This window comes from Molothrus aeneus, chromosome 1 (genome assembly GCF_037042795.1).
Source record: "Molothrus aeneus isolate 106 chromosome 1, BPBGC_Maene_1.0, whole genome shotgun sequence".
NCBI classification, from domain to species: domain Eukaryota; kingdom Metazoa; phylum Chordata; class Aves; order Passeriformes; family Icteridae; genus Molothrus; species Molothrus aeneus.
Genome location: NC_089646.1, coordinates 41580054 through 41596879, shown reverse-complemented (window position 1 = coordinate 41596879; position 16826 = coordinate 41580054). Strand labels below are relative to the sequence as shown.

At 40.1% G+C, this 16826-nt stretch overlaps 1 protein-coding gene across 2 annotated transcripts in view; it reads left to right on the top strand.

Moving 5' to 3' along the window:
- Positions 1–16826, top strand: part of GADL1 (glutamate decarboxylase like 1) — a 164685-nt gene that overhangs the window by 70861 nt on the left and 76998 nt on the right. The window contains exon 1 of one of the 2 annotated variants that reach the window (XM_066555613.1): positions 12018–12100. The exons of the other annotated variant lie outside the window; for it this stretch is intronic. Within the exon in view, the coding sequence (XP_066411710.1) occupies positions 12094–12100 (7 nt within the window). The 5' untranslated portion in view covers positions 12018–12093. Of the gene's footprint in view, positions 1–12017; positions 12101–16826 lie in introns of those variants that run through there. 2 annotated transcript variants of the gene reach the window in all.

The following is a 16826-nucleotide window of genomic DNA, read 5'->3' as shown; positions in this document are numbered from 1 at the left end:
AGACACACAAAAAACTGGACACAGATTTTAGATGCATCTTATGTTGACCATTAACCCACTCTTAGAGAAGTTGGGTCAAACCTTGTAAAAATAATATTCTGAAGATAAGCTAACTTTTTTTTTAATGTTTGCTTGTTTTTCTGTTAGATCTTTTTGCAGGGTGAGGGAGAAGGAGCTCATTAGAGACTAGCACAGGAGTGTTGTAGGCTTGTTTCCCTATGTTGTCACTCTATGCATCTGTCTTATTTTTCTCTGTTGTTGTAGCACGGATCAGATGGAAAATCTGTCCTTTCCTATACATTTTTTATAAATTAAACTCCTTCCGGTAGAGCTGCTGTCAAACTAGGTTAACTTTTAGAGTCTCTCTCATATGCAATGTCTGTTAAAATTACCCTTTGGGGTTTCAGGGCCACTAAGGGCCATATGCTTCTATCCTTTAAACAAAAGAGAAGAAAGCAGAAGTGTTGACATTGTAAACAAGAAAACAAGTGAAAGCTTCAGCACATTCTTTACACCAAGAGTTGTATATTGCACTCTGGAGCAGGACTCGGAGAAGAGGAGTCTGTCAAAGAGGCATTAGATAGAAAATGGCACTGCAGCACACAAATCACCAGGTAGTTCCTAAAAGACAAACTCAACTCTAGTTGCAAACCAATGAAAAGTCTCATGCATAGTTCCCAACAGGTGGGAAAGATTTGGTTTATAATGCCACAATATACCAAAAGTTCCCTATTCCTTTTAGTGCTGGCTAGAATCTGGAAACTCCCTGAATGGAGTTCTGTTATTTAACATTCTGCTGCAACATTTTTGTTGAATAGAATTTTTCTTGCACTGTTAAGGGAGAAATACTAATTAACTCTCTCAATTTTTGATAGCTTGCCTAATTATGAAACAAATTAGAGTCTAATTTTTATTGTTGTGAGGATTAGAATACTGATAAAAGCCTCAGAGTAACAAAATGATAAATACGGGTTTTTCCTAATGATTCTGGACTGGGTCAGACATCTAGGTATTTCTTCCAACAAACTTATATATGCTTTGGAAAGGAAAAGAGAGTACTCTTTGGGGTATTTTTTTCATTAAACCAGTTCTTAAAATTAGCCTCTGAGAAAATGAGAACGATTAAGTGTGCAAGTTACTCAGGGTTGGAATTGTCTAGCAAAAAGTCCTGTTTGCTTTCAACAGAGGTTTTTCTTGAAAAAACTCTAATGGCACAATTGCTACATCCATTCTAGTACTAAGAATACTAAGGAATTTGTTTGACATCTGCAAAGAAACCAAGGTGTCCAGAACAGAACAAAAGCTCTTATTGTCATTCTGCCCTTGTAAATGAACTGAGTTACAAGAGGCTAGCATTAAAGAGTATATTCATGCATTTACAGAGAAGGGTCAAAAAGTAGTAGCAGTGTTGTCTTATGATGGACAAACACCATAATGAAAAACAAATGGCCTTAAAGAGTCATCTTGTAAAAGTGGGAGTAATCTGAGATATCTAATTTTGCTACAGTAAGTCAATTTATATTAGGGAGCTATACTATTTATTGAGCAGTTTTAAACTATAGGGATTGACCTTTGAAGTGAAATCAAATATCTACATGATTAAGAAGAATTATCTGTGTCAATATATGTAGCTCTATTTTAAAAGACATTATTTTAAAATGTGCTGGTCTAATCTAGTGATTTAACACTTTTAAATACCAGTGATAAGAGAATCTGTTTGTTGTGCTGGTTTTTTTCTGTGTCTGAACTGCTGCACTGATACCAGAAGTGTATCTAGACAAACCTTTCAAAATGGGTTGTTTCTGTGCAGGATGCAACACAGAGGATGTAAAATCACATATGTTGGTTTTAAGTTGCTCTTGGCATTAAATGTTTGAGGATGGTTATGATGCAGAAGGGAAGGCAATGGGTTTAATGTGCTATAGTTGGTTGTGAAGTATAAAATTTAATGGTGTCTTTCTCTCTAAATGTGTTTTATATTTCTCTGTACTGCTTTATGTAAGTAGGTACTGAAAGAATATGTTAAAATGATGCATTTTCTCTTTATTTAATTCTTAATAGTGTGTTCATACATCTTGGTTTATTTATTTGTCAGATATTCCCTATAGTTCAGTTTATTTGTAAAATATTACTGGGGTCTTTTCTAAAACAAGATGGAAGTTCATTTTATTTTCTTTCCATTTCACTGCTGACAGGCCTTGTATTTTGTGACTAATTTGTCTCCATTCCTTCTGATGTGCTTGTAGAGTAAGTCTTTGTATTCTTCCATTTTGTCAAGCACAGAAGACTGTGCAGTGTTGTCATCTCTACTATTTTTAGTACAACTGGTTGAGTGAACAGTCACTGTTGGCATTCCTTTACCTGTTCAATCCAGAGAGATCCCAAGAGAAAACAAGTCTTGGCAAAGAATGCAACTAAAGTTTGAATGGATTATGTCTCAGGAAAAAATCAGTTCTAAATGATCAAATTAAAAAAATAGTATTGTGAATAGTGATTCCACTTCCCTGCCTGAGCAGCCAAATACCAGCACCTCCCATGAAGGAGTCTACATATCTGAAAGATCCAGGATTTTAAAACACTTTCCTCAACTTGCAGTTGTTGGTTTTCAGCTAAGTTTTTTCTATTTTTCTCCCTAAAATTTCTCAAAACCACTGTATGAATTTCTGTTTTCAGGAGACCAATTCACAAAATCCTAATATCTAACAGTGCTCCAAAAGCATTTGATGGTGAAAGAAATGACAACACATGGGCTCCAGTTCAGCCCTTCAGCTGTGTCTTTGCCAAATTGAAAATGTAGCTGAAAAACGTGAAAACAACCTTTTATTCAGTATTTTTCTATTTTCTCATGTTTACACTGCCATTTCTAGCTAGAAACTCCAGTTTCTTTTTTATTTATATAATGGTCTAATTACAAAAGGTCTCCAAAGGTATCCCTGTCAGAAGGATTCAGTCCAGGAATAAAGTTGTGCTATAGTTATTAGGTGCCACATCTTGTATTAGCGTCTTCCTCAGGATTGTCAAATCTGTCTCAGGATTGTGTCAGTTCTATCAGCAGAATCATCTGGCACTTTCCATGGTGTTTTCTTTGGAAGAAGTGGTCTTCTGAGTCCTTGAGAAGCAGAAAGAGGGATTATAATGTTTCGGCAACAGGAATTTGGCTTTTCTCCTAGTTAGGAGCTGACATTTCCATTTCTTTTTTGCCTTGCCATCATGTAAATTCACTGACTCATTCCCCTGCTCAAAGTGGGAGATGTGCTCCGTGTGCAGGGATGCAGGAGATGGGAGTTCAGATCTTTGACTGCTCAGGAGTATAGTAAACTTTCAGCAACACACTGGTGTTGCTTTGACTCTCCTGTCCCCTACACTGGCTGCATGAAAAGCTGTTTTCTTTAATCTAACAAAGGGGACTTTTAAAGTTATATAAGAGCTTAGAATGCTAAGAGGAGTGAGCTGCTTAGTATAATTCTTGGCCTGAGAGGTGCTTTTATTTTTTGTTTATCTCCTTTGATCTCAGAAAAGATGCTTTGTCACCAACTAACCTTTCCCTTTGCTAGTAAAAAGCTGCTGTAGAAATAACAACCAAAAAAAAAAAAAAAGATTTGCAAATATTACTGATATGCACTGTACAGTGTCCAGCTTCCAGTCATCTCTTTCCTGGTCTTAAGCTTGATTTTTCAAGGTCAGCTTGTTACATGTGCTACCTATTTGCATCAGGGGTACAGCTCAGTGCTGTGAAAGTTGTGTGAAAACCAGATGCAAAGGACAGGCTCAAATCGCAGTTAAATATGTGCCCACTGGAAATAAGTGGTCACTTCTCTTTCTGCATGGGGGACTTAGATATCAGTACCACTTTTAGTTGTCTCAATCACAGTGTTTGGTGTAGCTGTGCTTTTTAACAAAGCATATACTTAGACAAAAAGGAGCCATTGAAATACTTCTGCCTGTGCTAGCGTGAGGGAGCAGACATAGACCAAAAGTGCCTTCTGGTTTCACATAGCTACTACTATGCTGAAGTTATGCCTTTCCCTATTGCTGCTCCATTTCTCCTGGAAGACTGAAAAGCAATAAGCCACTTAACTGAAACCGTCTCTCTAATCAACATGCAGTATTTAGGCTATCTAAAACATTCCACCATTAAAAACCCCCTTTGTTCTGGGTGTGGGATGGTGACAGCTGTTTGCTTCTTGTCTGTTCCTAGTCTTTGTATTCCAGCCATGACATCAACTGTTATAATCTGTGAATGCAGCAATTTCATTTTACTTCAGACTTCTTTATCCAAAACAGGTGTTCACATGAAGAGAAGAAATTGTGCTCATTGCAGTGAAATTGTCAAAGGTCAAATCAGGTTTGAAGATGGCTCAAAGAAGCTTGTTTTTTTGTCCTCAAATGCAGTTTCATGCTGCTTGGTGTATATTGTTTGTACGCAGAATTCTACATTTTCCATGGAAGTGAGAGTTGGGAGTAATTTCATTTGCAGAACCCACAGGCTAGTCTTTTGCTAAATAACATTGCTCAGTGTGGTTCTGAAATCGCCTGCTGCTTTGCATCCTTTTTAAATGTTATGTGGTCTGTGACTCTTGTTTTGCAACAGGAGAGAATTCATGTAAAATCTGTCTTGAATTGATACAAACTTCATTCTTTCCTGGAGGTTACAGAGATGGGAAGCTGAAGCATTAACACTCCTTAGCATGGTTGCATGGCTCTGGAAGACAATGGATGTGTCTTTCACTTACAGTCTGGTGTCTCTATCTGCTCCCAAATGGTTCCACACCATGAGCTGCACTGGATGGAGTGCTAGACCTGTTTGAGTGCATTTCTTGGACTTGTTTTACCTTCTGGGGCCTGTGTGTTACAAAGGACAGAAATCTTGATTCTAGAAACAATATTTATGCCTTTTATTTTATGGCTTGCTAATGTGAAAATTACAGTCTTTTCTGCAAAGGTATTTCAAGGTGGCATATACTTAGCCTTCTCAAAATTTCCCAGTTTAATTTTTTTTTGGAAAACCAAAAAGGATTTAATTTTTTTAGGTGTGGAATAAACATGTAAGTTACTTTAAGAGAAAAAACCTCAAGGTATATAGGGTTTTCTTAAGATTCTTGACACTTCAAAATGTCAAACTGGAGAGTTGCCCATTCTCTCCTTCATCATCTCTACCTCTGTGCCCTTCAGAGTTTATTGTCTCAGGAATATCTAGTGAAACCTGATTCAACAGTAGCTATAAAAACAATTAGGAAAACAGACATTTTGGGAGACTTTAATTATGATGTAGCTGACTGAGGAGAGAAACCCTGTCTATTTACTAATTTCATCTTCAACTTTTGTGATATTCATGTACGGCTTTTGTCTCCTAACTTCCAAGATCACCCAAGGACTGATCTTAGATCTGTTCAGCCAGCCCATAGGATCCTTTGCCACCCTCCTGTGCAAGGCAGCCCTCCAGCTGCAGCAGTGTGGGGCTCCAAGTGGGCCACGGGCCAAATACCCAGCCTTGAGCAAGAGTCTGCAGCTTGCCCTGAGCATTGTGTTACTTTTGGTACTTCTTCAGAAATACCTAACCCTACTAATTTAGAGATAGCTCATACATGCCCACTCTAGCTGCAGTGGCCACAGTAGAGTGATATCTACTATGTTTCTCTATTTTTTTCTCTCCCTCTCTGTGATCCCCTGGCTTAAAATAGGTTAAGATTCTTGCATTAAAAATAGAAAGAAAAAAGCTATGTGCATATCTGTATATTTTTGTTTATTAAAATAAATCAAATACAGACACATAATGAGGGTGAAACTACCTTGCTTTTTTAAGCTATTTTTCCCCTACGCTTTGCTGTCTAGTGAAACACAGTGAAATAGGCAAAAATGGGTTATATGTCTATGAAAAGATTTTGGTAATATTGTAAATCATAGGAATGAAGCTTATCTAGACATTTTCTTTGTAATCAATGAGATCTTCAGATAAAATTAGGGCCTTATTTCTATATCCTCACTTTTTTTGCAATTTTCAACTGTGATTTCCTCATTGTGCCTGTTCCCTCTTTGTCTGATTTAAATGGCAAATAGAAGCCTTGCTCTAATCGGTTGCTCATCCTATTTTTAATTTGCAGGAGCATTTTAATCCTTCTGAATTACAGAAGGGGCAAGCAATTCCATAAACCTGAATAATGAGATTTGTTAAGCATTTTTTCACCATGAAGATGTGAAACTGTATGCTGATTCCCAAACCTTGAGAGGTTCCTTCTAATAAAACATTTTAAATTCTTTTACTTCCCACCAAAATCAACTTAAGAGAAGGGATATGACATGATCTGGTTTGCCAAGATTGATTAAAGGACAATGTACAAGACATACCAGTTATTAAAAAATAGTATTTCAATTTTGAGATCAGGCACTGTAGGCAGTCTACTGTTTAATAATATATGTTGCATGGCTGCTTTTATTAAACATGGGAATAATAACAGATCTCTAATTCTCATTATGGACTTGAATGAACAGCAGTCAGCCTTGAAAGGTTATAAACAGACCTATTTGGATTACTTTACTTTTTTTTCAAGAAAATACAGATGTGATTTAACAGATTTAAATGCACAACATGGGTATCTGATCTGGATCTGAGAAACCACGAAAGATTTGCCAGGAGATGGAGTAAGTTTCCATTTGAGCAGGAAGTTGGGATAAAGCTAGCAGGATGAGGTTGCCACAGGCCTGAGCTGGATGTCCAGCCCATGCCTGCAGTGGAATGATGAGAAGTCCTTCCAGTGCCTCTGGAAGAGCCTTCCAGTTCCTCCAGTCCTCTAACTCTTTTAGGCTGCTGTTTCCTGCTCATCCTGCCTCTGGCACCACCAGCAGGGACAGCACTGAGTCCTGGCATTTGTCATGCTGTTGCCCTGCCTCATAATGATCCAGGAGGTTTTGCTCTTTGTGAACTGCTCCCCATCTTCCCTCCATCCAGTCTTTATTATATTTGTGACCTCTGGGCAGCTGCAGATGTGCTGTCCAAAAGAACATGTGGCCTATTTTTGTGTCAAGGGAATGACATCTGTTAATCTCCAATTTGCAAAATATCATCTCCAGAAAGAGTCCTGTACTGCAGCTTAAATTCAGTACTCTCAAATTCCTGCTGGCTTTGTTGTCTTTGCTGATGCCTTGAGGGTCCGAACCTTGGCAGCTGATGTTTTGTTTTTGATGTTCTGAACTATGTGCTTTGCCAGCCATCTAATGCCATACTGTTCCTTCGAAGGCATCAGATGCTGCAACTTGAGAACCTACTACTTCTTCACTTTACTGTGTAGAATGATCAGTCTTCACCTTTGGTTGGCCTCCACTAGCACAGCAACATTATTCCTCTAGGCATCAAAAAGGTAATGAATGCCCTTCAGCTTCTTAATGCTTTTTCTTCCCTGTCTCAGTTACCTGCACCTGGCTACCACTCTTTGAGTTCCGTAGGTGATGTTGACACCAATGGAGGTAACCGTGACACTTCAATTATTAATGACCTCGGATCTGGATCTGATTTTCACAAGCTCAGGGATCCGGCAGCTTTTTTTTTCCCCCTCCATTTGTAGTTGTGAATTCTTTTTCATTCTAAAAATGAAGCCCACATCTTCTTCTGGGGAAAAGGCAGAGGAAGAACTGAGACCCTAATTTATGCACCTTTCAGGTTAGATTTGTGGAGTATATGGTAATTTTAAAAGCTTCAATCTTTAAGACCATCTAAGGACCTGGCATTTTTCTAAGTAATTTCTAAAAGTCAGGACCAGTCACATGGTATTAGAATTTGCATACCAGTATTAGATATTGCAAAATCTTTGAGCCTCTTTTGGATAATATTAAGTTTGTGTTTGGAAAGCACCCTTGTTCTGAATTTTGGAGTAATGAATTTAAAAAAAAATTACATCTGATCTCCAAAATGAACTTTCCGTCTTCAACAGAATTCTTTCTTCCTTCAGTAAAGAATGAATTGTTATTCTAATCTTCTGTGTTAACTATTTGTTTACAGCATTTGGGTTGTGCATAGTTTAGAGGAGGTTCCTGACTTGTTGAAAAGGTTTTGTGCTCAGAGAACAAACTTCAGGCAGGGGGACAGGTAATGAGATCAGAAAGGCCACTGAGAGCTTTCAGCTTTGTAACATCAGCAAGTGTATGTTGTAACTTTGCCATATCAGCTTGGTAAGCAGCAGAGAGAAGATGCAAGTTCACATCCTGGCAAATAAAACAATTTAAGAAGAACATTAGTTCATTAATATTTTAATGCAGTTCTCAATAGTTTATGTGCAACACAATTCAGTTGTGTGGTCCTGGCTGCTTTCAGAGAGGTAGGCATTACTAGCTGTGTCAAACCTTTTTGTCTCCACTGCATACCACAGATCATTATGGGGGATCATAGCTTCAGGTGAGGTAACTTGATTCATTTATGCACAAACTGGGCAAGAAATCCATAAATATTTAAAACTGAAAATGTATATTTACCAGTGCAATATTGCATATTGAATTAGTTATCTGGTTTGCCTGCCAGCATTTCAAAGTTTGTGTTTAATTACCATGTTACCTAAGTCTGATGGCCAATCTGTTTAATGGATTCATACTGCTGCCCTTTCCTTCAGCTTCTCCTTAAGCTCTTCTGAGCTCCTTTTTGACACAAATGAATTGAAATCTTGTCAGCTTAGTGCACTGACAAATGAAAATAGGTGACTAATGTTGATTGTCTTTTGGTATTTCATACGCTGCTTGCCAAGAATGTCTTATGTACTGTGATCATTTAGAATCCTACAAACTCAGGGCAGTCATTTTTTTCAGACTGATTGCAGTCAGTTGACAAAGAATATCATCTTGAGCAGATGCTCACCAGTAGCCAATCCTTCTTTTAATTACTTAGCATAAGAAGAAAAAATTAAATAAGACACAGAGGACCATTTAGTCATATGGTCTGATGTCCTCTGTATCCTGTGTCATTAAATTTCACACATGTACAAGCAGTGAGAGCAGTAGCAGTAGTCTGCATTTGGCTAAAACCTGTCTTACAGAAAGCCACCTTGTCCTGGTTGAGGGACATACAACCATTAAAAATTTCTTGGTGCCTTTATTAGCTGCTCTAGTGATGTGTTGTCACCTTAAAAAGAAAAATTTTGTGCTACATTTGAATTTGCCTACATTTTGTGCTACATTTGACTTCAGTTTCTACCACAGCTTCTTGTTATGCCATTCTTCACTAGATTAAAGAGCCCTTCAGAATCCAGTATTTTTTTTCTGCATCGAGGTACTTATATGCTGTAATCAAGTCAATCGTTTTGATATGATAAACAGATTGTGCTCTTTACATCTCACTTAGCAGTATTTTTCTTCAACTCTCAAATCACATTTTGAGCTTTTAATCTGCCCCCTTCTACTATTTTTCGATTTTTTTTTTCAAAACATGGGCAGGAACACAGTATGCAAGATTGGAATAATCAGTGATATATCCAGAGAGTTCCCTATGTTCTGTATTTCCTACACCCTTGATGCAGGTCAATCCTGCCTTTTAGCAACATCACAGTCAGTGTTTAGGATGAGCTGGTGACTATGGCCCCTAAATTGCTTCCAGCGAGTGCCATCACCCTCTCAGTGCACAACACCTACAATCCTTCAGGTTTATTACAGGGATTGTAACAGGGATTTAGCTACAGAAGATGTATTTTGTTTGACAAGATACAGTTTGCCACTCAATTCAGACTCCTTCACTTGGTTGCTTGGCACCTTTGCCATCTTTTTCTTTTTGGGGTAGTCTTCAGAGAAAAATACCCATTGAAAGAAGGTTCCTTTACTTTTTTTTTACTTTGTTGCTTTTTGTCATCAGTTGACTAGGCCTTTTTGTCATCAGTTGACTAGGCCTTGCCTAGTCAATTTAACATCTGCTTTAATGGTATCATGGGGCACCATGTCTTCTTTCAGACTTAAAATCTGAACCATCAGTATGCACATAACCAAACAAGCAATCTCATTGAAGAATGAATTTAGAGAAGTTTGATTAGACCTGGTCTTCATAAAAAAGACTGGAATTATTTCTATTAATTGCTTTGAAATATTTTTAAATGAAATGATTCTCCCTTTATTATTTAGGGTGCCAGTGTCGGCCTGTATTTTCTTCTCATTGCACCTGCCCATTTTTTGACTACTGGTATAAGATTAACACCCCTATGTAATATCACAAATCATGATTTTCACCTTTCTTAATTACTAGTGGGTTGGAGCAGTTCTTCATAATCCCCTTGAGATACATCTACTTGTTTCTTTTGTAGCACAGAAGTACTTATAGAACATGTTTACATTTTACACATCAGCACAAAACCACTTACGTGGGCTAGTACCATCACTAGGTTTCTTTTGTTCCTAACACACTTTAAATTTCCTATTTGTCTTCAGCTGTCACAACCATGGATATTTTTTCTTCCCTATTAAATTATTATTTTCTGATATGGTAACTTGCAATTTATAGCAACCGTAATTTATATAATTTCTCTTTGTTTTCCATTTGCTTTGTGATTGCCACCTTTGAAGTTTTATGGTAAAGTTACTGCTCTCTGTGATTGCAAAGTCAGTCTTTTGGCCATTTAATAGATGCTTTATGAGAGCCCCGCTTTTGACATTCACACTAAATATGGTTTTTCTTGTCAGTTGTCTCTACTGTTATTCTCAGTTTGGGGAAATTAGCTCTTTGAAGCAGCAGAAATGCATAGTTTTGGTTGAGGCTGTCTTTCTTTTACCCGTGATGAATACAATCAGACCACAATTGCTTGTTCCCAGGCAACTACAAACTCTTAATTTAGTGATACCAATCCCTTTTGCTTATCAAAATGAGGTTCAAATACTTACCTCTTGCAGTGTAGGATATCTATTGGGCTGCAAAATTATCTTCTCCAATTGTACAAGTTATTAATGGCTTGGTAGAATCTGCTGTTAAGCTACAGAAGGGCTACACTTGTTTCCCAGCAAATAAGAAAAATTAGGATACCACTGTGAATAGATGTTCAATTCACATGTGAATATTTCACTACTTCCAAACATCTCTGTCAAATATTAATCATGATCCAATTTTAAGGGGAGGCATAACATTTTGGGGATATTGGTTGTTAATTTTTGGACACTTTCAGGCCTTCCTGTTACAACAGTGCTCAAAACCAAAGCTTGTTTACCTTTTTCTTTTAAAAGGTAGCAATTAGGAAGAAATTTATTTTAAGAGGCAGTAATTAGAAGGAAATCAAGGGACGAAGATTAAGAAGGCCTATGTTATGCTGTGCAGGGCACGTGTCCTGGAATGAACTGGAACAGCTCATTGAACACAACTCATCCAGAGCCCTTATAAAACTTGGTCTGTTGAGTTTGGAGAAGTAGAATGAGAGGGGACATCACTACAGCCTACAGATCACTCGTGTGGGGAAGCAGAGGGGAAGGCACCGATCTCTCCTCTGTGGTGACCAGCAACAGAGCCCGAGGGAATGGCCTGAAGTTGTGTCAAGGGAGGCTTAGGTTGGATATTAGAGAAAGGTTCTTCACCAGAGTGTTGTCAGGCACTGAACAGGCTCCTCAGGGAAGTGGTCACAGCACCAGCCTGACAGAGTTCAAGAAGCATTTGGACAGTACTCCTGGGCACATGGTGTGACTCTTGGGAACGTCCTGTGCAGTGAGCGGTAAGAGTTGGACTTGATGATCCCTGTGGATCCCTTCCAACTCAGAATCTTCTGTGACTGTGTGACAAATCCCCTGGGCGGGCGGCGGTGGGCAGGACGCGCCCTGCTCAGGGCTGCCGGCCTGCCGGGGAGCCCGCAGCTCCGGCGGGGGCTTTGAGGCACCGGCTCAGGCTTTAGGGGCAGCGAAACAATCCCGTTGTCACAAGCAGCGGTTGCCACAACCCCTCGCTTTGGCAATGAAGGCAGCCCGGGGCCGTGGCCGGCCGTGCGCTCGCCCTGCCCCGCGGGAGGGGCGGCCCGGCCCGGCCCGGCCCGGCGCGGCGCTCCGAGGGTATTTATAGCGGCCCCGGCAGCCCGGGCACAGCGGAGGCTGCGGCAGCGGCCAGGGCACAGCGGGGCCGCCCCCGCTCCTCTCCGGTGCCAGCGCGACGCCGCGATGGAGGGTAAAGGCTGGGGACACTGCCCTTGTCCCTCCTGTGGCCCCGCTTCGGCCGGGCTGCGGGCGGAGGGGCTCGGCACAGGCTGCGGGGAGGGAAGCGGAGCGCTCTCTGCTCCGCTCGGCGCGTTTAACACTTCCCTCGTCCTGCGGGGCTCCTGCAGCCTCCCCATCGCCGGTAACCCCGGGCTTGGCGGGGAGAGGGGCCTCGGGGCAGGGGGAAAGGGCAGAGCCGGTTCGCAGCGCAGGTGGAGGGCTGCCTGCCTGCTGGGCATCCTCCTGTAACCTCCTTTTGTTACAGCGCGGCAGCAGCGTGGCCAGGATGGCTTAATAAGGTGCAGACTTTGCAACAGTTGTCATAAAAACATTGCAGAGCAGTGTTTTTTGTTGAAATAAGTGATCTTTAAAGAGTGGTGCCTTTAATTGAAATTTTTAATTTTTTTTCATCAGGCGCCAGAATAACATAGTGATATACAGCAATATAGGGATTTGCTTTGGAACAAAAGGTCTCAGTAAGGGAGAAGTTAATCCTGTTTTGTAAAGGTGTTATCAAGTTCTTTGCCCGCATGAAGAGGAAGGCCTTGCATCATTAATGAAAAGTGAACGTTGACCATGTATTTATAAAAGTTGGGACTGTGGATGAAGTATGGCTAATACAAAACACTGCCGGAGGAGCTTAGAAATTGCAGAGATTAAAAAATTAAGAAAGGAGGAAGTCCTTGGTGTTGTGAATGGAAGCTGATTGCTAAGTCAGAAAATAGAAAAAGTGTTTGCAGATGGCTCTCCCCCTCTCCCACAAGATCAATATTCTTGATAAGAATTTCTTAACTTATCTCAAGTTGTAACTCTCTTATGAAAACCATCAAAATAGACTTGAGACCTAATAAATTTCTTTTATATTTTACCCTAAACATGGATGAAACAGTGAAAAAGCTTTTATTCCGAGGTTGAGAAGTCTCTTGCATCCGTGGGTCATCCAAATTATTAGCACAATATTAGTTAAAAAAATCTCTGAATAAAATAATATTTTTGAAAGAAAACTGCATAAACTTAATATTTTAAAAACAGTGGATCCCCTTTTTCTTTATTTGATGTAAATTGAAGGAGCATTGTAAAGTTACATGACGGTTCTTGTGTGTAGTAAGTATGTTCTGGTGCCTGTAGTAGTTTCAGGCTGTACTGTAAGGACAGCTGTACTATGTGAGTAGCAGGGGTAGTACTGTATGAGTGACAGCAGCTCCCAAAGTCATTTGCTTCAGATGCAGCTTATATTTATGTCCACTGCCAAAACAACTGCAAAGATATGCTGCCAGCAGTCACTAAGATTGAGATCCTGGTGGTTTAGCTGGGTAGTAATGTTCTTGTTCAAATTTTGCCTGCTGTATGCTACCAAAAATACTAATTTCTTTCCTAGTTTCCTTCCAAAACTATTGGCTTTGGCTGGTAAGACAGAATGTGTCTAATGGTAATGTGATCTCCACCCTTGTTGCTGCAGGTTTTCCAGTCTCACCTTATTCATGAGTAGCATCTGTTATTTCTTTGCACTTTCCCTCTCATGAGGAATCCTTTACTCTCAAAGACCTCTCTTTCCTTTGTCTTCAGTGATTTGCTGTGTTTTCTGCCAGGTTCTATCTGGTGAATGAGCTTCTCCCAAGTAGGATGGTGAATGAGGTTAGGCTACTTTGTAGCCTTCTCTAGAAGCTCAAATTACTGTAGAAATTTGGCTTTGTGGTTCTTGAGGTTGTACAACTTTGCTGCCTGCTGAAATATTTTTTTTTCATAAGCAAATGTGAGTTCATTGTTAAAACTAGACCTTCTGAGCTGATCAGTGCAGTTCTCCTTTCAGTACTGATATTATGGGCTCTTAGCTTTTACAGTCCTATTGGAAAGCATCTGGGAGAGAGGCTTAAGGCACCTGCCTGTTGCAGCACTAGCATTGGGTTTGCTTGCACAGCTGGAGCAGCTGGAAAAGTGGAGTGGAGACTTGAATGTGCAGAGAGTTAACACTTGCAGAAGCTGCTGGGGTGAGCACAGCGGGAGCAGTCTGAGGAGTGGCACTCTGGAGTCTTTTCCTTATGTATTTTTTTTTTCCCTTTTTAAAACCCCCTCAATATATCTGAAAGTGACCATTTGAATTTCATCTTGCTGATTGCTAGTTGAGCCTAATTTCTCTCAGATATCACCACTGTCCACAGGGGAAGCATTAATGACTATGCAGAGGATTTTTTTTTTTTGGCTATGCTTTCATTCACACAAAAGACAGCAAAATCCCATTAATGAGAGGGGGCCAAGTTGTAAATTCCTACTCCTAGCTGCAGAAAGGGATCTTCACTGCATATATACTTCAGTCATTTGGCATCAGGGTAGTTTTCCAAGGTTGATTTGGCATGGAGAAAGCTTGGCAAATTCTGTATTTGGAGAAAAAAAAGTAGGTGAGCTGTTTTCTCTGGGGCATAAGACTCAGTGTGCTAAGCAGAGTTTCCAGCAGGTTGCTAGCTCATCAACAGAGTCAGAGCTGGCAATCACAAGAGGAAGGGAGCAGCCAGCATTTGTGCAATATTCTGCCTTTAAACTTCTGAATTGCTGGTGGCTCAGCAATGTATGAATGGGGAGTTATGTGGTTTTATGCCACCAGCAGACCGGGGAGGTGAGCTGGCAAACATTTTGTGTAAGGTGTTGCCATCTCAAGCAGCTGTAATGTGAAGCATGGTGAACCACCCTGGGAGTTAGGGAGACTTTAAGGCGCTGGTAATGTGACACTCAGGTTAGTATTTTGGTCAGAGCGGAGGGATAGGATCTCTCCTGTGTCTTAAAATCTGATCTGATAAAAGAGGTACTTGGATCTTTCCTAATATCACTTCATCAAAGGAAGGGAGACATCATTTTGCAAGAAATGAAGCTTGCATCAAATAAAGCCATTTTGTGTGAGTGCATTCGTGGTGCTTTAAAATTAATAAGAATTTTCTTGGCAGTTAATGAACATTTAGTGAAGAAGCTTAATTTGACATTTGAGAAGTTCAATAAATAACTTTTCTTTCTTGATTAAGGCGTCTTTTAAACTGTCACTTATACAACCAGGAATTGTCACTTTTTAATGCATTATGAGATCTTCTTGCATATTGATTCAGCTATTATTGCCTATTAAACAGTTTAGATTTCGTTTGCCTTAATTTCCCTGCTCTTGACTATTTTAAGCTGCCTGCTTCTTTAAAGATCATTTCTATTTGCATAAGCATTTATTACGTATTCAAGACAGAAAAAATGGACACACTGAAGTACATGTCTGTATTTCTGACTTCCTCCTACTCTGTGGTCTAGTTTGAAATAGTTTTTCATGCTTATCCCAGATGTTTACCTCTTCAAGCTTTGCAGAAATCAGAAGTTAGATTTCTTGTGGCTTTTTTTGCTTTGTCTCATGTCACAAGCTGCAGAGGTTGTAGGAAGCAGTTGTTGAAAGCATTGATAAGTCCAGGATACTCATCAGGACATGGCTAAGTTTGGGCCACTTCCCCCCTTTTGTTCTCCCATCTGTGCACACAAGTAATCTTATTTTAGCATTACTGGGCTTTATACATATGCAATGAGGGAATAATAAATTGAAAAGGCAAATTGTTCTTGCCTTGTAGCGCATCAGTAGTGGTTATTTCTGTTAATAATTATTGTCAGGCCTCATCTAAGGGTAATAAAAGGTGTCTTTGACCTGATTCAAATGTAAGAATGTCCATCTCTGTTACCATTTCTTGAGTATATGTGATCTTTATTTTTTTAATGAAAAATGTGTCAAGTGTCAGCAAATAGAATTGTCTTTCAAAGTAAAAGACACCAGACCAGAAGCTTTTCAGTCTCATGAATGTCACGAGAAAGGTGGTTCTTAGTGACCACAGTCTTTTGTCAGCAAAGTAGCAATGACTCTACAAAGTGGTTGGTTAAATCTAGATAATTTGGAAATGCTTGTGTCTGTAAAGCTTAGCTATCTCTGCCCTATGTCACATCTCATCTTACGTATGCTGAAAAGCCTTATAAATATGATCTTGTCCATTGGCAAATGTCAGGGTTTCAACAGGAAATCTTGTCTTTAAGTGGCTTGGCATCCCTCTGCTGGTTACACTGCAAGACAGCTTGCAGGGTCTGACTGAGCTGCTTAAACTAATTTTTTGCAAGCAGCCCTACTCCATTGTTCAGGGATTACTGAGCCCTCTTTGGGGCCAATATATCACGTTAAAAAGCTCTGGCACCGGCCTGAAGGGGAAAGAGCAGGTGACAAATGCTGTATGTACCTGGTATTTGGTTGCAGTGCTAATGCTGAGGTCAAATGACTGATTTAAGTTTTGGCATGGTCCCAACAAACAAACCCCAAACAAAATAAGGTATCCATTTTCTGGGATCAGTCAGACTACAGGCAGTGTGGTGACTCTCTTTGTGTCTCTTTCAGCTTGCCATTGCTGAGCCCTAGTGTGCACAGCAGGATCAGATCTGGGCTTCCACCAGGCACCATCCAGACTGATGCTCTAGAAAAGGACTGCTAGGGTCTTCTGCTGGCCCCTGCCAGTGCCATGCAGCAGCCTGGCCTCTTGCAGCTCAGGAGTGTTTTCCCAAAATCAGGTAGTAAACCCACGGTGGGCGCAACCTGAAATGGTGTGTCCAGAGCCCTGCTGGGTCCCTCGTCTGTGTGACCAATCTCTGCTGCTGTGACCAGCAGGGTTATAACAGCCTGGGCAAGGCAGCTTGCTCCA